Source organism: Kwoniella pini, chromosome 3 (assembly GCF_000512605.2).
Source record: "Kwoniella pini CBS 10737 chromosome 3, complete sequence".
Lineage (NCBI taxonomy): Eukaryota > Fungi > Basidiomycota > Tremellomycetes > Tremellales > Cryptococcaceae > Kwoniella > Kwoniella pini.
The window spans coordinates 1,993,227-2,017,510 of NC_091718.1; the positions used below are offsets into that span (position 1 = coordinate 1,993,227).

General features: G+C 36.0%; 10 protein-coding genes across 10 annotated transcripts; 2 read left to right on the forward strand and 8 right to left on the reverse strand.

The window, feature by feature from the left end:
- Positions 1-59: 59 nt before the first annotated feature.
- Positions 60-2,246, reverse strand: I206_102939 (uncharacterized protein; the record flags this gene model as incomplete). The annotated part of the gene is made up of 10 exons (XM_019155040.1): positions 60-212; positions 277-498; positions 577-744; positions 811-957; positions 1,022-1,111; positions 1,177-1,278; positions 1,345-1,506; positions 1,564-1,613; positions 1,672-1,796; positions 1,888-2,246. 10 exons carry the CDS (start codon positions 2,244-2,246, stop codon positions 60-62), a joined length of 1,578 nt encoding a protein of 525 aa, XP_019012443.1.
- A 411-nt stretch (positions 2,247-2,657) lies between these two features.
- On the reverse strand, positions 2,658-4,648 carry I206_102940 (uncharacterized protein; the record flags this gene model as incomplete). The annotated part of the gene is made up of 5 exons (XM_019155041.1): positions 2,658-3,209; positions 3,287-4,012; positions 4,078-4,265; positions 4,334-4,520; positions 4,601-4,648. The coding sequence occupies 5 exons, from the start codon at positions 4,646-4,648 to the stop codon at positions 2,658-2,660; spliced, it is 1,701 nt and encodes a 566-aa protein (XP_019012444.1).
- Positions 4,649-5,333: 685 nt separating this feature from the next.
- I206_102941 (uncharacterized protein) lies at positions 5,334-7,068 on the forward strand (the record flags this gene model as incomplete). Its single annotated transcript, XM_019155042.1, has 11 exons — positions 5,334-5,367; positions 5,444-5,471; positions 5,526-5,612; positions 5,673-5,734; positions 5,824-6,020; positions 6,076-6,141; positions 6,203-6,307; positions 6,359-6,498; positions 6,569-6,682; positions 6,755-6,869; positions 6,958-7,068. The coding sequence occupies 11 exons, from the start codon at positions 5,334-5,336 to the stop codon at positions 7,066-7,068; spliced, it is 1,059 nt and encodes a 352-aa protein (XP_019012445.1).
- A 330-nt stretch (positions 7,069-7,398) lies between these two features.
- I206_102942 (uncharacterized protein) lies at positions 7,399-7,909 on the reverse strand (the record flags this gene model as incomplete). Its single annotated transcript, XM_019155043.1, has 3 exons — positions 7,399-7,486; positions 7,589-7,697; positions 7,774-7,909. 3 exons carry the CDS (start codon positions 7,907-7,909, stop codon positions 7,399-7,401), a joined length of 333 nt encoding a protein of 110 aa, XP_019012446.1.
- Positions 7,910-9,176: 1,267 nt separating this feature from the next.
- I206_102943 (uncharacterized protein) lies at positions 9,177-13,792 on the reverse strand (the record flags this gene model as incomplete). The annotated part of the gene is made up of 10 exons (XM_019155044.1): positions 9,177-9,282; positions 9,405-10,095; positions 10,210-10,413; positions 10,478-10,502; positions 10,590-10,745; positions 10,826-11,053; positions 11,148-11,317; positions 11,390-11,432; positions 11,517-12,379; positions 12,472-13,792. The coding sequence occupies 10 exons, from the start codon at positions 13,790-13,792 to the stop codon at positions 9,177-9,179; spliced, it is 3,807 nt and encodes a 1,268-aa protein (XP_019012447.1).
- A 629-nt stretch (positions 13,793-14,421) lies between these two features.
- Positions 14,422-15,364, reverse strand: I206_102944 (uncharacterized protein; the record flags this gene model as incomplete). Its single annotated transcript, XM_019155045.1, has 5 exons — positions 14,422-14,499; positions 14,593-14,702; positions 14,786-14,821; positions 14,943-15,204; positions 15,293-15,364. 5 exons carry the CDS (start codon positions 15,362-15,364, stop codon positions 14,422-14,424), a joined length of 558 nt encoding a protein of 185 aa, XP_019012448.1.
- A 408-nt stretch (positions 15,365-15,772) lies between these two features.
- Positions 15,773-18,393, reverse strand: I206_102945 (uncharacterized protein; the record flags this gene model as incomplete). Its single annotated transcript, XM_019155046.1, has 11 exons — positions 15,773-15,950; positions 16,034-16,080; positions 16,145-16,200; positions 16,263-16,378; positions 16,459-16,620; positions 16,694-16,762; positions 16,840-16,937; positions 17,068-17,236; positions 17,399-17,481; positions 17,547-17,650; positions 17,745-18,393. The coding sequence occupies 11 exons, from the start codon at positions 18,391-18,393 to the stop codon at positions 15,773-15,775; spliced, it is 1,731 nt and encodes a 576-aa protein (XP_019012449.1).
- A 695-nt stretch (positions 18,394-19,088) lies between these two features.
- Positions 19,089-20,246, forward strand: I206_102946 (uncharacterized protein; the record flags this gene model as incomplete). Its single annotated transcript, XM_019155047.1, has 7 exons — positions 19,089-19,098; positions 19,158-19,316; positions 19,385-19,475; positions 19,566-19,766; positions 19,846-19,924; positions 19,998-20,099; positions 20,169-20,246. 7 exons carry the CDS (start codon positions 19,089-19,091, stop codon positions 20,244-20,246), a joined length of 720 nt encoding a protein of 239 aa, XP_019012450.1.
- Positions 20,247-20,733: 487 nt separating this feature from the next.
- Positions 20,734-21,506, reverse strand: I206_102947 (uncharacterized protein; the record flags this gene model as incomplete). Its single annotated transcript, XM_019155048.1, has 4 exons — positions 20,734-20,827; positions 20,944-21,027; positions 21,105-21,201; positions 21,383-21,506. 4 exons carry the CDS (start codon positions 21,504-21,506, stop codon positions 20,734-20,736), a joined length of 399 nt encoding a protein of 132 aa, XP_019012451.1.
- Positions 21,507-22,578: 1,072 nt separating this feature from the next.
- Positions 22,579-24,076, reverse strand: I206_102948 (uncharacterized protein; the record flags this gene model as incomplete). Its single annotated transcript, XM_019155049.1, has 3 exons — positions 22,579-23,139; positions 23,213-23,569; positions 23,633-24,076. 3 exons carry the CDS (start codon positions 24,074-24,076, stop codon positions 22,579-22,581), a joined length of 1,362 nt encoding a protein of 453 aa, XP_019012452.1.
- Positions 24,077-24,284: the final 208 nt, after the last annotated feature.

Below are 24,284 nucleotides of genomic sequence, written 5' to 3' on the forward strand. Positions count from 1 at the left end.
AACCAAACACCACGCTCCATTCTCAGCTCTTCGATCATTTTCATCTCTTACCACTATCACTAAAATCCCATATCCGCTTGATTCCCACCTACACCTCTGACTCCTCCTGCTCCCGCACCAAATTCTTCAGCTGCCATCATTTGATCGAAATCATCCATTTTACCTGAACCTTTTCCTTTACCTCCTCCAGACATCTCAATGATGTTCGCTTGCTATACAAATCAAACATGATAAGCATTTACAAAAGTTAAAGAGAGGAAAACAGAGTTAACTGACCTTCCTAAGATATTCTGTACTTATGCCCAATCGTTTACTCATGTCACTTAATTCTTTCTCTAATTCCGAAGCTAGATATTGCACCTGAGACAATCGATCTACTGGCGGTACATTTGAGTTCGCGTGATGGACAGGTAAGCTTGTGTCTTCGTGGAAAGACACGATTGAGTTGGCTGGTGTTGAGCCGGGAGTGATTACTGCATTGAGAGCGCCGGATGTTATCTGGATAACTATCGTGATCAGCAACCACCTAAATGCCCTCTTTTGAATCCGACTGGCAAGTCCCATCAGATTGCTCACCATTTCGCCTAAGATAGCCGTAATGGTCTCAACAGTCTCTTGCCCACTTGGTCCTACTCTGGCAACTAGATCATTGATAGTCATTCGAGAATATATCTCTTTGAGTTGTAAAATTCGCCTTTTGGTTATACTCTTCAATACTTCTTCAATTAATCCTCTATTACAATCCTATATCCAACCAAAATATCAGCTTATGGCTCAGCTATTTTAAATCGCCTAGACAGAGGATCTCACATTTGCAAATTCTGATTTCCCAGCGATGTCCCTGACGGCATTCCATCTACAACCTTCGTACTCCTTGGCCAAATCGATATAAACTCCTGCATTTTTATCGATGACCCGATTTACTGTGCTGGCTGTATAACGAGGGAATGATATACGCTGAAACGGAGGCAACAATGTTAAGCTTCCATTCTCGTAATAGCAGATTGAATGAGGGACGTACTTTGCCAGTATCGAGCAGTTCGCATAATATTGCTCGTTTTGCACTCGCCAATTGTATTGCTGAAGCAGTAGTCGTCGGTAAAGATACGGCCTAGTCAAGCAAATTTAGCACACTGCGATACTTGACATCCAATGTAAAGCTGACAGAGAACTTACAGAAATAAAGTATTGCTTTGCTTTACCGTACTCATGTAAGGCGGAAGATATCAATCCTGCATGATGATAGTATGTAAGGATGTCGAGGTAAGTTGATCCGGCCTATACAGATCACAGTAAGCTACTTGCTGATTGTCAATTACAATTTCGGCGATGGGGCTAGCTTACCGATCTGACATGCAGGAAGACTTGATCAAGCACGAACAGACCGGCTTGGAAATCCCTAACAAGCAAACACGCTTCGAGGTATGCTGGATATATACCTGAGAAATGGCCCGATGTACATGATTTCTGGATTAGGGTCTGAAGAGGTGGGATGATAGCCTGAGTCTGAAAATATCACAGTTAGCTGAGAAATGTCTCGCGACAACTGTTGTTATAGCTTACCTTTTTCAGATGTTGAGCGAGACGAAGTATACCCCAAGCTAACTGGGCGACTGTAAACGGGTAGATAGTCAGCTTGGAGCTTCGTTTTGGCTGGGATGGTGTGCTCACCTCTTTGAGGGGGGACCATGTAGAACTGTCTAGCATCGCCTATGTCACATAACTTGATAGCGAAGTCCAACAGATTCGCCTTATACAAATTGGGAGTCTGCTTGTATACATGCAATCTTGCCGATCTACGAAGGGCTCAAGCAATATCAGCATGGCCTACTGGGCAGATACTCTGCAGAGCAGCTCATTGTCCACCCAATCAGGAAGCAGACTCACACGATATAAGTGAGTCCCGCAGTAATATTAGGAATTTGAACATCTTCAATTGTGTATAACCTATCATCTTGTCCACAACTTAAAGCCCGTTCTCCATATTCCTTAATTTCCTTAGCTTTCAACTTAGGGACAACATTTTCGTACAATTTCCCATCTGCTATATCTTGCAGATTAGGAACGAGAACTTCATTCACATCTTGAAGGGAATTGGTACGGAAGATGAGGTCGATTAATTCTTCTGGCGTTGTAGGAAGTTTTCTTGATCGATTTGAAGAAGGAGGTATGAGCGTTGTGTGAGCTGGAGGAGGCGCTGATGAGGAGCTGGAGCCAGCGGAAGGCTGCTCTGACGATACCATCATGCGCAATGGTTCTTGAGAAGAGCTGTTCCGACGGTGATGAGATCCAAAAAGAGATTGAATGGTATTGATTCTGTTTCATGATGTCGAGGAAGCATGATAGCTGCATCAACCTAACGTCAACGTTGGTAACCATGGAGGTGGAGGCATTGTAATTAAAAGGATCACTCATATAGATAAATTAAACACTTGGTCAACTTCAATCCCTGAAAGACCAAAAGAAAAGGATTACACGAGGTTAAAACTGGTGTAAAATGTAAGGCCATGTACTTTTGGTATATGATCGTCATGTATACAGATATACTATCACAACATTAGAGATCTAATCATCCTAATATGCATATGTATGGTATGCTCATCATGCTGTGCAATAACAAGGGCAGATTGATTTTCATCTGGTTGAGCTGTCATGACTCATGACCAATCTATTTCCTTCCTATATTTCTCAAATTCTGCTTTAGTTATACCATCCCTTGCCAGTCTATTCAATCTATCTTGAGCTTTTTGAGGATCTTTTATATTGATGGCTTCTAAGATCAAATGATCTAGCAAACTTGTATTGACTCCTGTTTTGTCTTGAATTTGATCCTTGATTTGATTTAATTTAGCAGGGTCAAATTGATGTGGACCTGTTCCATGATATCCATGACCTATAGAGCAATTTAACCTTTTACCTAAAGGAATAACATTTTCTTCAAATTCATTATGAGATAAAGGTTGAGTCAAATAACCTATCCATTGATTCATTTGTTCTTTTGAAAACTCTTTATGTCTCATTTTTTGAATTAAGTTTTTTATATCATCTTGTTTTAGAATAATATCTCTAAATCCACCTTTTCCATCTGATTCCATATATCCATCTTTAAATACATCATTTTGTATATTAATTCCTAATTGTTTTAAAGTATTAATTACTTTTATAATTTCTTCTTCACTTTCAGGATTTTTCAATATATCAATCATTTTCTTTTCATATTTGGATCTAATTTATTTTTGAATTCTTTTGAATTCAATATTGATTCTATTTTTTTAACTGAATTAACAGGTATACCTAATTTTTGTTTTAATTTATTATATGGATTTCCACCTACAGATTTATTCATTTTCGCTTTATCTGGATATCCTTTTTGTTTTGCAATTTCTCCATGTTGTTTATTTCTTCTTTTAATTTGATTAGGATCTTTTTCTTCTGTCCAAATTTTAAAATTTTTCATAGCTGTTTTTTTATCAATAGAATTTAATCCAATTAACATACCTGCAATAGCAGGATCTTCATATCCTGCTTTCTTAAGTTCAGAATAAGCTTTAGAAGTTGGTATAAAATATGATGTAGGCATATTAGGTGGTTCTTCATCAATAGGTTCAACTTGACCAGAATTTGAATCACCATTCTTTGCTGAAGAATCATCTTTCCATCCTGCTTGTCTTGCTCTTTCTGAATATTGTTTATTACGTCTTTTGATTTCTTCAGGATTTTTCTCCCTGACCCAAGCTTTGAATTGTTTTTTAGCTTTTTCTTTATCCTTCAGTTGATTCAAAGATAAAATCATTCCCGCTATAGCAGGATCAACATAACCTGCTCTCTTCAGGTATTTATGAGGATTTTTAAGATATTTGGATTTTGGCATGTTTGATTGTGGTGAAGAAGAGGAGGGTTTGTTTGGTTTGTTTGATTTATTTGGTGACACATCAGAATCAGAATCAGAAGATGGTGTTTTGGGTGAGGGTTTGTGAGACCTCCTGGCTTTAGCCAATTTACGAGGTTTGATCTGAGATTAATTAGAAAAATGGTTTGGATCATAATCCAAATAAATTTGGAAAACTCTTGACTCACAGATAAACCTTCTTGATCCTTGCTCAACCAAATTATCAACAGAAAGGTAGTTTTGATACATACAATGAGGGTAAACAAATCAGGATGTAGAAGAAAAAAAGATACACCTTCAACAATACAGCCAATCATAAATGTAGGCCAATAATTTTGAAGATGTAATTCATGTGTTGTAGAAAGATATTCATCATCTGATAAAAAGGCAGCTCTAATCAACCTGGGTCTTATAAAGCTGTTGAGATTTGAAAAAAAGACCTACTATAATATTGTAGAGGTATTGAAAGATCAAATCCTAATGCTAAAATTAATGAAATTTCCATTGGACTTGTTCTTAATATTATCCAACTTCCTACAAATATACCTGATGATATTATAAGATCCCATACTCCTGTAGAATCTGATATTATCATTACTATTTCACCTAACCATCCTCCAGATGGGGCAAGCTATAATAACAAAACAAAGTAAATCTTCACAATTTTCTAGAATTGCAAATCACAAAACCAGTGATCAAATTCCTACTCACCCACTGCTCCCTGAAATCCTGGGCTCTTTCTCCTAAATCCCGGGTCATGAAGAGAATCTTCTTTCAACAAGCTAATATGCCTATTCCTAACAATCCAAACCAAAAGATGAAGCTTTCACTACTTCAGCATAAGCGGAGCGACCAGGTTTATTAAGACTGCTATCAAACAAGATCTACCAACATTATGAAAATTTAAGATAATTCATCTGATTAGTTCATTTGTCAACTATATATGAGAAAACCATGATGAAAAGACCCAAACAGATCCTTTTAAGGTTCTTTGGAATACCTGAAAGGATTACCCTGATTTTCATTGATTGTCTAGCAACCCTTCCTTTATGGTGACTGAATCTGATTTTCAGTGGCAAATTGAGGGTAGGTTGACTTTTTACCAATAAGGCTTTTCATCATATCATGTAATTTGGGAATGAATTTGATTACGACAAATGCAGCGCGTGCAACTATTTGTAAAATGCTTCGCTCCGGATTAGTCGGAAATTGGAACCGGGTATTGACATTATAAACATATGCCGGAGTAGTCTAACTGACTACGATGTTAAAAGTCGAAGCATGCTGTTCCCTAGCTACATTAACATAATACTTAGCCCATATATAATATATCTTTGATCATAAGATCACTCCTTTCTTCCCTTTTCACTTGTTTTTGTACTAGCTCACCTTATCATCTCATCGATCAATTTCTACCATCTGGATAACTCTCTCAATAGCTAAAATGTCAATCATCACAACCCCAATAACCGAAATATGTGAGTCGCCTTACCTTTTGCCATCTCATCAGCGAATGCAGTCTGTCAATAGAAGCTAATCACCATGGTGTGATAGTCGGTATACAACATCCAATCTTACTCGCGTAAGCTTTCTCAGTTTCTTCAGGATATTGCACTCAATAACATCGATTGTATAGAGGAATGAACGTTGCTGCTGGACCTGAATTAGCAGCTGCTGTGTCTAATGCAGGTGGACTAGGTGTGATAGGTGGTCTGGGATATACGTGAGTCCAAGTTACTATCCGACGAATACCTCATCAGCTGATTATTCTATTGTTTAACAGTCCGAAACACCTTAGAGGAATTATCAAGGAATTGAAGCAATCACTGGATAAGCCCGATTTGCGTAAGTATCGATTAACTCAATCTCATCGAGACTTCTACTCAGATCAAAGCTGTAGGAACACAGTGCTGATTTCAATTTATTTTGCTCAGCTTTCGGAGTCGATCTACTTATCCCCTCTTTATCAGCTACAGCTCGAGCCACAAATTACGATTACACAAAAGGAAAACTTGACGAATTAATCGATGTCATAATCGAGGAAAAAGCTAAATTATTTGTTTGTGCTGTTGGTGTACCGCCTAAAGAGGTTGTCGAGAAGTTACACAAAGCCGGTATACTGGTTATGAATGTGAGCTTTCTTATCATCACGACTCAGGCAGGATAGCTTATAAGATTCAACTCAGATGGTTGGAGCTCCCAAACATGTAACGAAGGCCCTTGATGTTGGAGTTGACCTCATATGTGCCCAAGTAAGCTATTGATCCGTCATCGTCAAGACGCTGCCTCAGCTGACCTGTCTATGTGATTCAGGGAGGTGAAGGAGGTGGGCATACTGGCTCTACAGCAACCTCGATCCTCATACCTGCTTGTGTCGATTTATGTAAAGGTAGAAAATCACCTTTGACAGGTCAGCCAGTGAGTACCTCACATATCATCTACCTTGTCCTCTGCTGATAGAGCGATCAGGTCCACGTAATCGCTGCTGGAGGTATATATGATGGTCGAGGTCTTGCTGCTTCACTCATGCTTGGTGCTCAAGGTGTATGGGTTGGTACTCGATTCGTAGCTTCTACTGAGGCGTCTGCTCCCAAGAAACATAAAGAGTTGTATGTTAAAACAATCTGCCATGTCTGATTTTGATTTTGCATAAGCTAATTAGACAATACAATTTACCAGGATCTTGTCGGCGGATCATGGAGATGCCGGTACAACACTAATTTATTCAGGAAGACCTTTAAGAGTCAGACAAACAGATTATGTCAAATCATGGAATAAGCGACAAGACGAAGTGTGAGTCAATTCCACTCCGACTGGGCTTTCTCATACACCTTACTTTTGCAGTACGCTGATAGGGCGGTATAGTTTGAGCTTGACGAAACAAGGGAAAATCCCACATGATGTTGAACTGGAGAAACACCCTGAAAAGTCAATCGAGGGTAAAATGTGGTTAATGGGAGATGTCAGCGCTTTAATCAAGGTAAATAAAGCTTTTCAATGCCATGACACAGATTCACCAGCTTCTTCATCAGGTTTGAAGAGTGCTAATAACTTGTAATACGCTTTAGGATGTCAAACCTGCCAAGCAAATTATTGATGATATGATCAAAGAAGCTAAGGAACAAATTGAAACGGGATACAAATTTACCCAAGGTAAAGCAGTGAAAGCGAAATTGTAAAATTGTGACAAGCAAGTTGGCGGGCCTTTAATGTATATCGGATTTGTAATAAGATCAATGTAAAATGTAAAATGTATTCGTCTTTCAAACAAGGGGTAAGAGTATTGGCATCTATACATGTCCATGTCATACTAAATATATACATGTTTGAGGAATAAGAAATGCACTATAGATACAAGAGGTAGTTGTACAGTCTTAATAGAGACATTCACACGTATTTTTAAGAGGGACTACAAATAATGAATTAGGACAAAATGAACAGATTGACAAATGGTGTTGGTTCTATTGCGTTATTAAGACTTGAGGTGATGCCTTCTTGATAGAAAGTTATTACATCTTTTCAGAACTTGAACTTTCAAGAGATAAAGTAGATTGATTAGATTGAACAGAAGAAGTAGATAATTTTCGTTTATTAGAACTATTTGAGATTCATTTTTCATTAGCTTTCTTAATAGAATTATTGAATCTTTAGTTAAATTCGAACTCGAATGCGAATGCGAATGAATTGAATTAGACTTACTCTATGTTATTTTGCCATAATTGTTGAGTCCATTTATATAATCCATTTGAATATTTTCTTTTTTCTTTTGATATTTTTTTATCTTCAGATTTATTATGAATATCATTAACTAAAACATTAATCATTAAATATCAATTTTATATAATTGTTTATTTTCAGTAGATGATGAATGAAATTAAACTTACAATCTAATTCTTTATTAATTAAATTTGGTGAAGTCATAGGTGAAGAATTAAAAAATTGTTGAATTTCTTCTTCTTGAGGTGTATGAGGAATATCATTTTCGTTTATTCGTTGAGTTGATTTCAATTGATTTGTCATTTTATTCTATTTTTGAAAATTGAATTGATTTATTCGGTTTGTAATGGATTGCTTTTATTAGCTTAAGTTTTACTTTTAATTCACTGTATCGTTTAATTATCTTGAAGAAGGATTAAAACATGAATATATTGTTCCCAATTGTTTTAGTTATATAAGTAAAAGTAATTCAAACCATCATCATACGACTACATTCTCATAGTACCAAATATATGTAGACTCTTACACCAAACAACATTATCTTATCCACCGCCTCCTTTGATAATCGTCATTATGATCTCACACCTTCCTTTAAGGGGTTGAATTTTATGGATATAAAGGGTTTTCCCCAAAGGAAACAAACTTAAAAAAATAAAAATGGTTGTTCCTTTCACTTATTAAGTCTAAGCCAAGATAAAAAGTTAAGCTCGTTACCGGGGTCAATAACATGTCAGTCAAGTCAATTCAAATCATGAGCAAAAAAATAAAAACAAAGGGAAAAAACCACCTTTTTTAGCGACTTTTAAAGACTTAAAAATGATATCATACCCTTTTAACCCTCTTATCTACCCCCTTTCCACTTCTACGAACAAAACCTTTCTTTACAAAATAAAACAAACTATAACTTTTTATATCCGAAATCCAATTTTGTTTTAGTCTAGAATTCAAAATATACACACTATTTTTTCTTATCTGACGCGTTTTCGAAAATATTTTATTCCGTCGTCATCATCCCACCATTATATATTCTAATACAAATAAACAAATTTACCTCCGTCAATTCCCAAGTTTGCTGCCTTTTTTCAAAATATTAATTCCTCTTTCTTCCCTTCTTGCCTTTCCCATTATTTATCATTTTCCCTTAATGTTTTTGACCAGCTGGCCAGTTGGGAATCAGGATAAGTTTGAGATCTATATCATGTGTTCTTATTCTCCCGCTCCACCAAAGACTAATCGCGGCCCGTACGTACTACTTTCTTTCTAAAACCTTTAAACGTGTCATCATGACGCAATAATATTGAGCCCTGAGTGATCGACATTATTATCACACAGCGCCTCACTTTGTTCACAAGATTTAACCAACAAATGGCGTTCATGAGTAATTTCCCAAGTTTATTATATGATATCAAATACAAATGACAAAGAACAAAAAATACAAAATAGTACAAATAAATAAAAACGTATAATGAATATGAAACGAATAATCCCAAAAAAAAGAATGGAGTCAACTAACACACATCTTAACGGTAACACGTATTTATATCTAAACGCGATACTTTCCTATTCTTCGCTATAAATTCTGTTCAACATCCATAGGTAAAGGAGCTTGATCTGTAAATATACTTCCATAATCAAATGAACCTTCTTCCATCAAACTAAGAATAGTAGCAGCGGATCTATTAAAATTTTGAAGATCAGCTATATATTTCGCTTTTTTACAAATAAATGATTGAAGGTAACTTTCTCAGAAAATCCGGAAAGAGGACAAAAGAAAAAAAATAAAAAAAACCAAACTCACAATCCTCCATTAGGATTATTTCCTTTTAATCCATCAGAAACACTATCCATACCTTCAGTAGCTAAAGCTTCACCTCCGAAACCCATTCCATTTAATCCATAATCAAAACTAATTTGTCCTTGATTTCCATTATTTCCATTATTATTATTTATATTAAATCCAGTATTATTATCATATGTTGCACTACCACTACTACTATTAGTATGATTATTTTGATCATATGATGTTCCAGTTAACATAATATTTCCTGTAATAGGAGTAAGAGTTTCGAATCTATCATAAGGTGCTGAAGGTTCTCCTAATCCTCCAGAATTAGTCATTCCTGGTATACCAGCTGAAGAAAAATCATTTCCTGAATAAGAATTATTATTATTATTATTATTATTGTTATTTGTATTTGAAGTTGTTCCTGCTTCGATAGCTGACATATCAAAGTATGCTGAAGTATTAAACAATGCGTCAAGGTCGTTAGAAAGTGCGTCAGATGGATTGTTTGAATTTATTTGACCAGGTAAAGAAGATGAAGAAGTATTGTTATTTGCGTTGAAATCCATCATTCCTGTTCCTGGAGAGCCACCGTACAGGTCATTCTGTGATAAGGAGACTCGTTTGGGTACGGGTCGTAACCATGCTGGTGATGGTCGGGAAGTGGAGTCAGGCACTCTAGGGGAGTTGACGGGGATATTGCAGACTGCAAGGAAGCAGAGTCAGTGAGAGTTGTCATCGCAGGACAGAATAAGGATTAGAGAGAAGGACAGGGGCGGTGTATAAATCTAAGATTATCTGAGATCGACTCTACACTCACTTCTACAGAACTCGTCTATGATATCTGCAGATCTCAATCCACAAAGATATCTTCCACTAAATCGTCTAAGCAAGCCAACGCACGACCGAAGACCTTCGATGGAAGGTGCGATTATAGGTCGGAAATCTGCGTCTCGACAATTGAGAATGACCGCGACAAGGGTACGACCAGCTTGGGCCAGTTGATGAATCACATGGACACCGTCTATATAACAATATAGAATCAGCATTATTCTTCGTCTGGTCAGAGTCAACTCGGAGAAACTTACAATAAGTCATCATTCCTCTTTGTGACTATCATCATCTCAAACTATCAGCGTCACTCTTGTCATACAAACTCAAATCCTCTGTACAGATAACTCCTTGATGTAGTCGACTCACAATGTGCACATGATCAGCTATAATAGTCAAAGCGCATTGCATAGCCTTCCTACACAGGTCCAGGTGTCTCGCTCTTTCTTCTTGGGTAGATGCAGGCATAGCTACGAATCCAGAGAATCTATGTCGGTATATAATCATCTTAACAAGATGTTCGAGCTTAAAATCATCACATTTAGCATTGTAGTGCACACCCACAGAATAGTAACGAGTTAGGATACCGCATAAAAGCTACTCACACAATGTAATCTTTCCGCTTGAGTGATTCTAATAGGATCCCTACTTGCTGCAGTTTCACTATCATAATGCCAATATTTCGGTAAAATCTTAGACCATTCTTCTAATAATCCTAATTCATCTTGTAAACTTTCATTTTGTGGTGATCTTCTTGCAATCGTAGCTGCAGCTTTAGCTAAAAAAGGAGAAGTAGGAAAAGATGATGGTCTAGTAGCTGAATCTATTACTCCCTATTTCATTATATAGAAAAAAAAAAGATTTAGTATTTCCGATTTGATTTAAGACAATTTTGAAATATTGTCAAAAAGAAAATAAAAAACTAACCTCTAAAATCACATGTAGCCTTATCGCAGCCACAAATGCACATATTCTAGATTGTGAATTTATACTTTCATCTTTTATTCCTTCCGCATCAAGATTTTCATCATCAACTATTAATGGTTCTGTAACATCGCAATCTCTTAAGTGGATGATAGGTGGTCGACCAAATAATGCTACATCGAAAAAAAAGTAGCGTGATTAGTGATTCGTTAAAGTTCATCAAACTTCGTAAAGCTCTAACTCACCAGCAGATTGTTTATCCCAAGAATATATAGACCAAAAAGTTCGCTTCATTTCAAATATCAAATCAGCTGAAGATCTTCTTTTTACGTTGGAAAAAACAGTATTCGATAAAATCAAATTCACACATACCTTTCTAGTTTCTTTTTCGACAGCATCAAAATGATCATATCCATCAACACTTCTATGTAATCCACCATCTAAACAAAGTGTAATACTTTCAGCTTGTAAAGAAAAAGCTTTACTTAAATTACCTAAACCAAAAGCATAAATTGCAGCTAAAAAAGCAGCTTGAATTGAATATAATGTTGGTCTATCTGCAGAAGGTAAATCTCTAAGTCTTTTAAATAATTCAAAATATTGTTTTCCAGCTGTTGAAGGATCATTTGAATTTGCTCTAACTCTTGGATCATCAACATGTCTTGAAGATAATGTACAAACTGCAACTATAAAACATGTAAATCCAGGTTCACCCCATTGTTGTGGATTAGCATAATCTGATAAAAAACTTGGAACATGTAAAAAAGGCCATAATAAATGTGATGTTGATAAATAACATCTAACTAATGTATCCATTAAATCAGGTGGTATAACTCCTGTTATTACTTTCCAACTTGCTTCTGGATTTAATGTTTGATGAGGTCTTGGTGTTCTATCAGGGAAAAATCTTTCTTTTCGTTTCCCCATTGGAGAAGAATTTCGATTTCGATTTCCGCCACCACCACCAATACCCATGGATGATGATCGACCTTTAGCTGGAACAGACGAAGATCTAACTGCAGAAGAACCTAATGCGGTAGATGCTGAGCTCACTCGACGTGAAACATTTGGCGCATTCCCATTGGCATTTGCTGGTGAAGTGGATAAATTAGAATTGGAATGAGCAGGTGAAATTAGGACATCTGGTAAGGGATCATGCGATGAATCGTCGACAGTATCTTTTTGAGCGTTGGCAGCTGTAAGTAGGTGTAGTAAGGGGAATCCAGAGGTAGCACCTAAGGCATTATCAACATAGTTTAATCAGCTATGTCTATTCACAATATCACTTCACTTGATGGCTTTATCCAATGAGAGGCACCGTACTCACCCTGCCATTTAGCCTGACCAATCTCATCTTCATAAAAGAAACTCATACCTTCCATTCTCTTAGCCAACTCATCCATCCCTCTTTCTTCTCTTCGTTTGTTCAAAGAAGGTCCAACTCCAATTCCAGCCAACCAATTACTTAATGCTCCTCCATTCGAGCTCGAGCTAACATTATTATTGTTGTTGCTACTAGACGAATTCCAATCTGGTAATAAAGTTGAATTACTTCCATTAGTCGGATTATTATTGTTATTACTACTAAAATTATTTAATCCATTTTGATTGCCGGAAGAAGTTGATCCAGATAATGGTATATTCCAATTTAAATCTGCTAATAAATCATTTGCTGAAATTCCTCCAAATGATGTATTTCCAGATCCAGATGGTCCTAAGAATGTATTTGTTGAATTTGAAGTAGTATTTGTACCTCTTGCAAGAGCTTCAACAGCAACACTAACTCCAACACCTTCACCACCTTCTTTAATACCTACTCCAGTTCCACTTCCTAATCTAGCATCTAATGTAGATAAAAAAGCATTATGTACATTTGGTGGTACATCACGTAACATACTTTCTAATGCAGCTAAACGAGCTTCTAAATTACCTTCACCACCTGAAGTTAAAGAAGCTAATGTATTTCTTAATGGAGAATGTGGTCTTTTAATTCCACTACCACCACCTATAATATTAGTAGTAGTAGTAGTATTAGAAGAAGAAGAAGTAGAATTTTGTTGTTGTTGTTGTTGTTGTTGATGATGATGAGATTCTTTTGTAGAATGATCTTTTTTTGGTTTAACAGTACGTCTAGAAGGAGTTTCAAATGTACATTGATTTCCAGATTGTTGACATGGTGTACAAGGATGTTGTGTATCACATCTAATTTTTCTTCTTCTACATCTATCACATGCATGTGCTAAACGTAATCTTGGTCTTTTTGCTGATTCACTTCCATCTGTCATTTCACTATCCATTAAATCATTTTGAAATTGTGAAATCAATGTATTTGATTCTTGAATATTAGCTTGTGAGGTAGAATTGGAAGGATTTAATGTATTATCATTTGATGATGAAGAAGAAGATTCCTTTCTTTGAATATCAATGGTAGACTGCACTTGATGTTGATTATTTGAATCGCCATTGATTGTAGATTTTGTTGAATCGCCAATGATATTGGGTTTTATATCATTTTGTTGATTCATTGATATTGATGTTGATGTTGGTATAATTGGAGATTGAGATGGACTATCAGATTGTTGCTGAGATCCTACTTGTCCTGCTTGACCCTGTTTGGGTGAAGAAGGTTGAAGTGAAGTAGTATCCATCTTGTCTTCAATATCGTCAGTATCGTGAGTAAATCGAATCCCACTTCTACTCCTGCATCGGATAAAGGGTGTTCAGCAGTGTTCTCTACTCAAATATGTGAATGGCAATGACAATGATATTAAATATAGATGATGGTCGTGTGAGATAACTATAAAGGTGCCCGGTGATGAATTCCGCTTCATCTATCACTCAAATCATTCGGTAATTTAAATTTAAAAGATTCCCCTACTTTGTATCGATCACTCTTATTTCTTAAGTTGGTATGTTGCCCCTTGTAAACCCGCGCTTTGGCTTCGGGGTATCCACCTTGTATTCCTGCTCATCATATCTTGATGTGTTGATACCATTCAAAATAAGGACAATCCTGAAATAAAGTCACACATCATGGTGTATATATTATATATTTATATATGCATAGGGACCATTCTTGTCTACAAATTTTTTATCCCGACACTTGACACATCTTCTCGCTACAATTTGGTACGAGATTCTCCTTCGAGTTCTATCTCTGAATACGGGATGAGGTAACTCCTCATTATTATAAATATAAACACAATATTATACAACCTTTCTAAGTGGAATACAATAGAAAAACAGACCAGCTGTTATGAACGATTCTAATGAACGATTAAACCCAACCATAGAGAACATTTTCTCTATACCTCACGTCATCTTGACCTTGTTCGGTAATGAGAATATCACGAATCTGCAAAATATCTCATCAGCTTCATTGCCTCGTTTGAATGCAGGCAAACCTGTAGAGTAAGAAACGGAGTTAAGATATGAAAAGATGACTCACCTCTTCAGGTGGATTTAGTCCCCATTTTTGAGCTCTTTCCCATCTTTGTAATCGAGTTATACCAACACATGGGCCATATGAAGAAGTCATATCAAATACTCGGAGAACATCTAATACAAGGAAACATGAAATGAGCTATACATTTTTCAAAGTATTACTTTAGGTTAAGTAATCTACAATTTGTATAACTCACGATGAAGGTCATTATGTGTATCTGGACCTGCATGAACTATAATAAATAACAAATGAATCAGCATTGATTTACTTCATTCACAATATCCAACAACTCTTTTATACAATATTCAGATAACATTGTGAACTTTCTCATTTTTATGTTAAAAATGACTCACTAGGTTCTAATCCACCCATTTGTAATTTAGCATCTTTAATTAAACCTTTCCATAATTTCGATTTAACATCTAATTTATTTTTCTTTCCTCCTTCAATTTCAATTGATTTAACATCTTTTTCTTTTTCTTTTTCTCTTTCATTAATTAAAGGTTGAATATCAATTTCACTTAATGAAGGTGTTTTTGATAGAGTTGTACTGAGTTTTGATTTTGTTTGTTTTGAATTTGATCCATGACGAGCTGATTGAAATGTTAATGTTGGCTAATTCAAAATTATCATCAATATTGATTTTCATATGAGATTCAATTGTAAAGGAATCTATATAGTATATTAAGAGGATTGCACTTACTTGTGCTAATCCAGCTGCTTTCTTGGATCTAGAAGTAGTTCCGGAAGAAGAAGCACTTTTCCTAGGAGGCATGATGGTCAATTACGCAGAAGTTGAAAGGATTGATGATAATTATTAAATGACAAGTAACTTGGTAAGGATACTAGATATATCTAATTGATTGTGATCAAGTGGATGATTGATATATGAAAGATAAAGGAATAGATAAAAAGTCAAAATGACAAACTGAAATGATCGATTTAAGTAATGTTCAACTTACTTTCCTTTCGTCATACCTATTTCTAATTCAAAATTACCTTTTTCGGTAATGCAATTTAATCGACATTAATTATTCAGGGTTTTTGGTTATTCACTCACTATTACGAGTAAAAATCGATGGAGCCAAAATCATATATACATTTAATAATCATGCATACAACAATATCAAAACAAAACATTCAAAATTGGTTCTTCAGTTATTTGATATTCAACACATCATTATTACACCCTAGAACTCTCTTTCTTTATCCTTTCTTTTTCTGCAGCTTTATCTTCTCTTCTTTTTCTCCAACTTTTACCTTTTTTAATAACTATGAAAGGCATTGGTATACCTAAAATACAAATTCCACTTAAAAGTACAAATGTCCATCCTGCTCCAATAGCATTATAAATTGATTGACTATGATACCCCCCAAGTAATATATCAGCTTTTCTGTGCCCTATTCTACTACTACGTAAAACCCAATATGATATATCACTTACATTGCTGCTACCCCGATTGCACCAAATATGCATCTAACTAAATTTAGCTAAATTATAAAAGGTGTCATTATCAAAAGTAAAATCTTGCAGAAGAACTGATATCAGACTCACAGAAGCGGAAACAGCACCACCTTTTCCTGGTTTTAAATCTTGTCCATATACCGTAGCTATATTTCATAGTCAATTGAATCCAAATTTCAGTCATCTCGATTAGAAAATCATGACATACCTGTACCAATCGTACCAGTTCCTAAACCCATAAAAAAATTAACAACTAAAGTAGCTGGTAATGGAGCTTTAACTTGAAGACACCATCCTAAAGAAGTAACTGAAGCTAAAAACATCCTATTATATCCCAAAAAAACCCCATCCAATATCAGAATAAATCTCATTGATGTAAATCAAAAAAATATTGATAAACTTACATAACGAATGGTGCTAAACATCTTATTCTCGTATATTCAATATCAAATTCTTCAGGTTTTTTCCTATAATCACCTCCTACTTTTTTCTCTTCTTTTTGATACCAAAAATCCAATTGTCTACCATTTAATTGAGCAGAAATGATTGTACCTATTCCTGACGGACTATTCGAAAAAAATCCGTAAATTCAGCTTTACATTTTCAAGGATTTGATCTTTCCAAAATGAATAATCTCACAGATAACATAATCCAATTTGTAATTCTGATAATTTGTATGTATCTTTTAAAGCAGTTGAATAAACAGTTCTATAATCGTCAAATAAACAACATCATCAGAAGATTTATCCGGAAAAACATTGAAAGGATATTCAAACATGACTCACAAGATGGAGTAGAACTCTAAATACAGTAAAGAAGCAAATATGAAAATCAAAAATATCTCAGGTGTAAGGAGTATCATAAATGCCGAGAGAGGTTGGTACTATAACGAAAATACTGCTCGTTAGCTTAAACGCAGAACGCAGATTTACCGTTCTCCCACAGAGTCCATTACATTTCTTTATACCCCTCCATGATGTGTCCGTACCTAATAGAGATGACATGTTACTTACAGGTTTTCTAGGTGGTTTCTCAATCGTTTCTTCTACTTCTATTTCTCCCTTTTCCGCTAGATCTCTCCTCATTTTTCTTTGCTGTAGTAGTATAATAGGCGATGTGTTTAAGGGTGGTGGTGGGATCGAACCATCTCCCACAAGTGAACGAAGTGTTTCAGGTAAAAATCTGTAGTGACAAATGCCATCTTATCAGTTATGATTCCTCAATTACGCACTACTTTTCACTATATGCGTCGCTCTCATCTCCCATGCCCTTCTTCGACAAGCCTCGGTATCATAATTTCACTCGTACGAACGGGACAGATGAACAATACAGAATAACGCTTACAAAATTAAAGGTATCAATACCACACAAGTAGCAATTGTCAAAAACCAAAAAATACTTCTCCAACCTAATGTCTGTGTGAGAACCTACAGTATAACTCAGGTAAGCCTAATTTTTAATCATACTACTTGATTTATCGAGAATAACATACACCTCCTAATAATGGACCAAATGCTGGTCCACTCATCGCACCAACTTGAAAAGCAGCAGCGTATTTTCCTCTTTCTCTAGGTTCAGCAACATCCGTTACGCATCCTAATCAAATCAAATCAAATCAAAAATAAGCTTTAATATATTAAAGATATTTGTTTGTTTGTTTGTTTCTAGTAAAAGAATCAAATTAACATACCATATCCAATTGAAATTACTGCACTTCCACCAGTAGATTGTAAAGCTCTTAAAAATAATAATAACCAATAAGAATTAGTTGAACATAATGCTAAACCAATATTTGAACCTAAATAAATTATTAAAGTAATTAAATAAATTGGTCTTCTACCATAAGAATCAGATAATGAACCTAAAAAACTAGGTGTAATAGCTTGAAAAATTAAATAAATTGTAACTGCTTGACTAATTTGATTTTCTGTTTTTTTAAATGCTAAAGATAAAGTTGGTATAGCAGGTACGAAAATATTTGATGAAATTGGACTAAAAATTCCTGCTAATCCACCTAAAATTACAATTAAGATTTTTGTTGATTTTGAGAAAGATGAATATGGTTTATTTGAATTTGTAGTTATTGTTGATCGAATTGGAGGAAAAGGTATTGTTGTTGTTGTTGTTGTTGTTGCCGTTGTTGGTGTCAAATTGGAATCGCTAGGTTGATTTGTATTTAAAATTGAATTCCCTTCATGATGACCTTGAATATCTCCATTCGGAAGTCTAGTTGATCGTTCCCCTTCTATATCTTCTTCGACCTCAGATTGAGACGAATCATATTCCTCGATCGCTTCTCCCGGTACAAAAGAAGCGTTATTGGTAGTATTCGTGTTCATCTCGTTTCATAATCTTCCAAACTCATTTATGAATCTTGTCCGAAATTTCAAATTCTGTCAAGATCGATATTTCGATTCATGTTGAGTCTCATATTCACAATCAATAATACAGCGATAATGTATATCTTGACTTATATGAGTTATCAACATTTTCCTAGATTCCAATTTTATTATTGTTTTTTCAATCGTCGGATTTGTTCCGCATTTGATCGGCTTTCATCCCATTCGATTTTGATCTTAAAATAAACATTATCGGACATCACCGATATCCTACTTCGGGATAGCTTACCAATAAAATGAGATTTCATTCACCGAGGATGACGGAGAGGAGAGGAGTGATGAGCTGGAATCGTCGTTTAAATATCATCATCATCATTGCAGAATTCATTTTCACGAATGACTCTTCTTGCTTCTTCTTGTTCTTCTTCTCTTAAACCTCGGTGAACTCAAAAAATCTGTATTGTTCAAATATTGCCGAAGTGAGTTGAAAATAATTGTCTTTCTAATCGAATCAGATCAAAAGGAGATCATCAATATTCTCCGCGAAATCACAGCTTGTTGTCCGATGACAGATCGGGCTCGGCTAAAGACTATCAATGAAGGATATTTAAAGACTTTTCGCTGAATCTTTCATCCTTGTTATTCAGATAGCTACTTTCCTACTAAATCAGCAGATAAATCAAAAATCATAGAATATGTCCGGTGGTGAGTAATCACACATATATATAAAAATCCATATACTTCAACTAACGATTTCATTTTAGATTGTTGTAAACTCCCTCCTGTTCAAGCTGAATACTCCCCCAAGGGATCTTATTCCACTATCAATGGACTTAAGACTTATTCAGTTGGTCCTGAAGATGCAAAGGTCGCTGTCGTAATTGTATACGATGTTTTTGGTTACTCACCTCAAATTCTACAAGGTAAGGGATTATTCCTCCCTTTGGTGAGAATTACGGTATTTAACTTGATGATTTTTTTTTTCATTTAGGTGCCGATCTAATCGCTTCTCAAGGATACAAAGTATTGATGCCTGATTTCCTTATTGGTGATTATGTTACTCCTGATCTCTTCGCTCCTGGGTAAGTCCACAATTTATCAAATTTCAGCTTCAGCAATTACATCATTCGAAGAAACGAACGTTTATTGACATTTCTTTTTTTCTGAAATAGTAATGAAGAAAAGAAAACAGCATGGTTTAGTAAATTCCCAGGTGGAATTCAAACTCAATTAGAACCAGTTTCAAAATATGTTCAATCTTTAAAATCTAATCATTCTAAAATTGCTACTGTAGGATATTGTTGGGGATACAAAGTGCTTATAGGTGCTCAAAGTAATGCAAAGAGTGACGCTATCATAGGTTGTCATCCATCGTAAGCAGCAACATCGATTCGCAAATACACCGCGTGGAGAGTCGACCAACTTATATTTTGCGTTCTGCTCGCATCTTAGATTCGCCGCTAAGGAAGATGCAGATGCAATTGATGTTCCAGCTTTACTCCTTCCATCAGGTGGTGAAGATATGGAAGTTGTAAGTACATAATCTTATCATCTACTTATGATATTCGGGGGTTAATGGTAAATAATTGATCGCATAATTTCAGATGAACCATATTTTCAAAACTATAGAAGCCAAAGCATCAGGAAAGAATGTACTTAAACCTTATCCAGATATGCCTCACGGTTGGTTAGCTGCTCGAGGTGATGTGAGTCTTCAAAACTTTAACCTGTTAATAAGGTTTTGAGCTGACCTTATTGTTGATCAACGACAATAGCTTAAAGGTGGTAAAGCTACCGAAGAATTTGCTGATGGATATAATGTCATTGTCAAATTCCTTAAAGACACCTTTTGATCTGACATTAGATTGGGGGATTTGCAACGAGCAGTACCGGGATAGTATAGATATGGTATAGAGAACAAAAGTATGCAGATTGGTATGATGCTTGAAGTCACTTGTTGACCCTGATATGATTGAATTGAATCGGACAATTGTCCATCCGACCTGTCAGGCAATAATCTACTCAAAGTAGATTCCTCTGCGTCATAAAACCCAGTTCGTTATATAAGTCATGCATGAACGATATCGTATATAAGCACAAAATTACCATTGAGAAAGGAAATAGAAAATTAATATAACAAGCACTTCACTCTAGGAAAGAAACATTGGGAAGAAGGACGAATCAATCGTAAAATCATAAATTCAAGACCTATCCAGGATTTCCAAATATGATCAGACTTTTTCCCCTTTGAGTACTAATACATGAGTATGAGTAACTCACGTAAATTACAAGTAAATTGAAAGCACAAAAATAATCATTTGGGGAGGGTACAGCAGAATTTTAGAAATCAGTTTTGGTTTTTGTTGTTGATGGTGCTGCACCCGCTGAATCCCTAATTGCTGTAAATGATTGTGCTAATGATGCTGGTTTTCCCCTATCCAAAAGTTCAAAGTCAGCTTGAATCAGTGATGCAATTGAATGTAAATTGGTATGAAGGCCAAAAAGCAGTCTGTTCAACCAAGCGCATGACGAAGTAAAACCCGTACTCACTTTGCGAAATGTCGTTGTTTAGCACCTGTCAATTTAGCTGTACAAGGTGATTGTAATTGATCTGTAGGAGATACAGTTGGTTTACTAAGATTGCCAAAGATCAGCTTCTCAATTGTCTTGGTCCTAAACTTCGCCTGACTTGAGATGTATTGTAGACTCACTTGGCTTTAGCAAATCGTTTGGCTAATAAAGCTTTATGTCCCAGTCCTGCACCTGCTGCTGAAGGTTCAGTCATTTGGCCAGGGACAATTTTGTTTGCTATGACATAACGTTGTACATCAGCATATCTCCTCCAATTGAGTCGAGTCCTCGTATCTTCTTTTGTCCCATCCCTAACCTGTCATCATTCTCTATTCGCACGGTCCCCCCCAACGGTGTCACAAGCATACTTCAATGGCGGATACCAATTCATGACCAAGTTAAACAATTGCCTACTCACCATTAGCTACTCCCAGAGGTTTACTAGGAGGCATAATCTTGGCTTGATGACTTGGATCATGTAGAGGCGTTATAGTGGGACTTGCAGAAGTTGATTTATTGGGTGTGGAAGAAGCTGATGACATTGTATTGTTTCGTTCTTGTGGTCAAGATTGACAAGAATTTTCTGATGGAATATGATAACTTTTCGCGGATCTGTCTTTCAAATTTGTAGCTTGGGTAAATAGATGATGAGTGAAATGATAATTCTGTTGTTATTGTTATGATGATCTGAGAAGAACAAGTAAGATGGGTGGCAAATAATGATATTGAGAAAGAAATAGCACGATGGATGAACATGAAAAAGTAAAAGTAAAAACAGTCGCGACTCGTCATTTCTGTATAATGACAAAGGTGGCTGGTTGAGAAAGCGAGGCGGAATTACGGAGTTTAAGTAGAATATCATTCAACGTGGCATTTATTCACCTCACCCTACGTGAAAGGTATTCTGTACAACGTACAATGTACATATATTCATCAAAACATACATCAGCTTATCAAGCTCAAAGCTACTGAGAGGATGAATCGTTGACTGGACAAACTCCACGAACGTCGCACCAGTCTTTCGCGATGAATGCTACGACAAGTTCAATATGACCGCGGTATCCCTTGAGGGACTTGAGGGATAATGGTCCTTCATCATCGGTAGCTGAAGATTCGTTATCCCTTTCTGACATCAATGCAATATTTGAGTCTTGCCTTACCTCCTCCAGCTTTTCTTCAAGCTCTATTGGTCGGTCGCAATCTAATCTCATCAACTTTCACCATCTCTTCCAATTCACTTTCTCACATTTTTCGATCGCAGATAATTTGTAGATTGAGTATCTGTTGGACGACATCAACTTTTCCGAGACCAGTACTGTGATTATGACTCAAGAAGATAATCCTTTCGCGAAAGAATGCTTGTCGCACAATTATTTCCGAAAGTCTAAAATACGCTGCATTATAGTTTTTAAGGCCCGTGAGAATTAATTACATTTGATCATCGCGAAGACCAAGCACAAATTACCAAATTTAAATTCCTGTCTCCCATTTTTCATGTCGAAATTAGTCTCTAGCAATTTCACCCAGAGCGAAAACTTCTATAATGAATTATCTGGCGACCGTGCATAAAATACAACACAAAATACTAATTGTAAGACGGAATGAATTAGCGATCTATGCAAACAGGCTATTCAACTCCATCAAGAGGTCTTTCTGACCCCATCCTGCCGAGACAGCATGTACTATCATCCAACTTCTTGCTAAAACTTCATCCACCCGATTCTCGCTCACGCAGCCATCACTATTTTGTTCCAGATCTTCTTTCCCTCGTTCCACAGACAATTCAATTCCAACTTTGTCTCCTGTTTGTTTGAGTGAATTTACTTTCCATTCGTTTCCCAATACCCAATTTTCACCTATATCTTTACCTACTACTCCTGTTATCCAACGATGTCCAGCAACTTTCATACTTGCCCTAGCTAATTCTCTTAATATCGAAATTTCATCTGATGTAAGATAATCATCTATTATTAATAATAAACTGAATATCCAATTAAAATAATTGGTTGATAAATGACTAGAACTATTAATCGAGTTTTCTGCTTTTATAAACGATTGATCTTTATCCAGCATGGAGATCGGGATTTCGGGAGAAGAAGGTAATGGCGGAGGAGCATTTTCAAGAGATTCCGTTATCCATAATGAGAAATGAGAAAGAATGATTAAGGCTTGTGACTATTTTAATGGAGTAAGGTTATATGATGTCAGTTTGTATAAAGTCCAAGCGTGAAAACCTCAATTGACGTACCGGTGTCAAATTCCTTAAAACACTCAATAAAGGTTCTCTAGGTTTTCCAACTCGCTTCTCATTGCCCCTGCTCGTCTTTACTACTACCTGGCTTTCTACCACTTCAGCTTCTACTGCTTCTTGAGTTATCTCCATATCCGCTTCCTCTCCACCAAGAGCGATATTCATGAGTTCTTCTTCAGTCAATATCGGTTTCGGCTTGGCCTTTTCTTTTCCCTTCTTATTCTTCGTTTGGGGTATATAACCATTGATAAAAGCGTACCATTCAGGTCTGACAGTCGCACGTGGTAAAGGAGGATAATCGGCAGGATATGGTGTTGTATCAGAATCAGATGAAGAGAGTTGCGATCGGATATGCTATTTCAGTGTAAATCATCAGCTTGTGTCGCATATAATATGATGAAATGGTTAGATAATTACCTTTCTGTAACCTTGAAAATGTAATGGAAAAATAGCTTCCCAGCTTTCTTTGGGTAAAGCGGGATGTCGAGAGCTACTACTACTACTGGCAGTAGCATTATTCTTTTCATTGATCATAGATGTAGAAGGTTGATCAATCTTAAAAGGGTTATTCACGCTTTTAGCAAAAGGCAAATCTGCATTATCTCTATTTGCCATAGCTAAATATTGTGAACCATCTAAAGGTGTCCCATCGAAATCTTCAGGAAGAATACCAACAGGTAGACACTGAGATCTTGGATTGTCTCCCTGCGCTGCTACTTGTTCCTCTACCTCCCCTTGTTCAACATTATCGGTATCGACATAATCATAATGTGATGTCGGGTAGTTAGTTGTCGAGGAAGAAATTTCCATTTCCTCTCTTGCTCTCTTTCTCCTAAGAGCAGCTTGACCAGGTCTTGCCATTGTGATGCGATTCTTTAAATTAATGATGACCAGTAATGAACGAATATACATACGAAATCAGCTAAAGCTGTAATTTTGAGGTTTGAAGATCTGATGATGATGATGATATGAAACGGAATCAATCTAGGCACGGATGAGTCAAAAAAAGTCCAAAATTCCTAGATTATCCGGTTTATAAGAAATGAATTATATCATCTTAAATATCTTT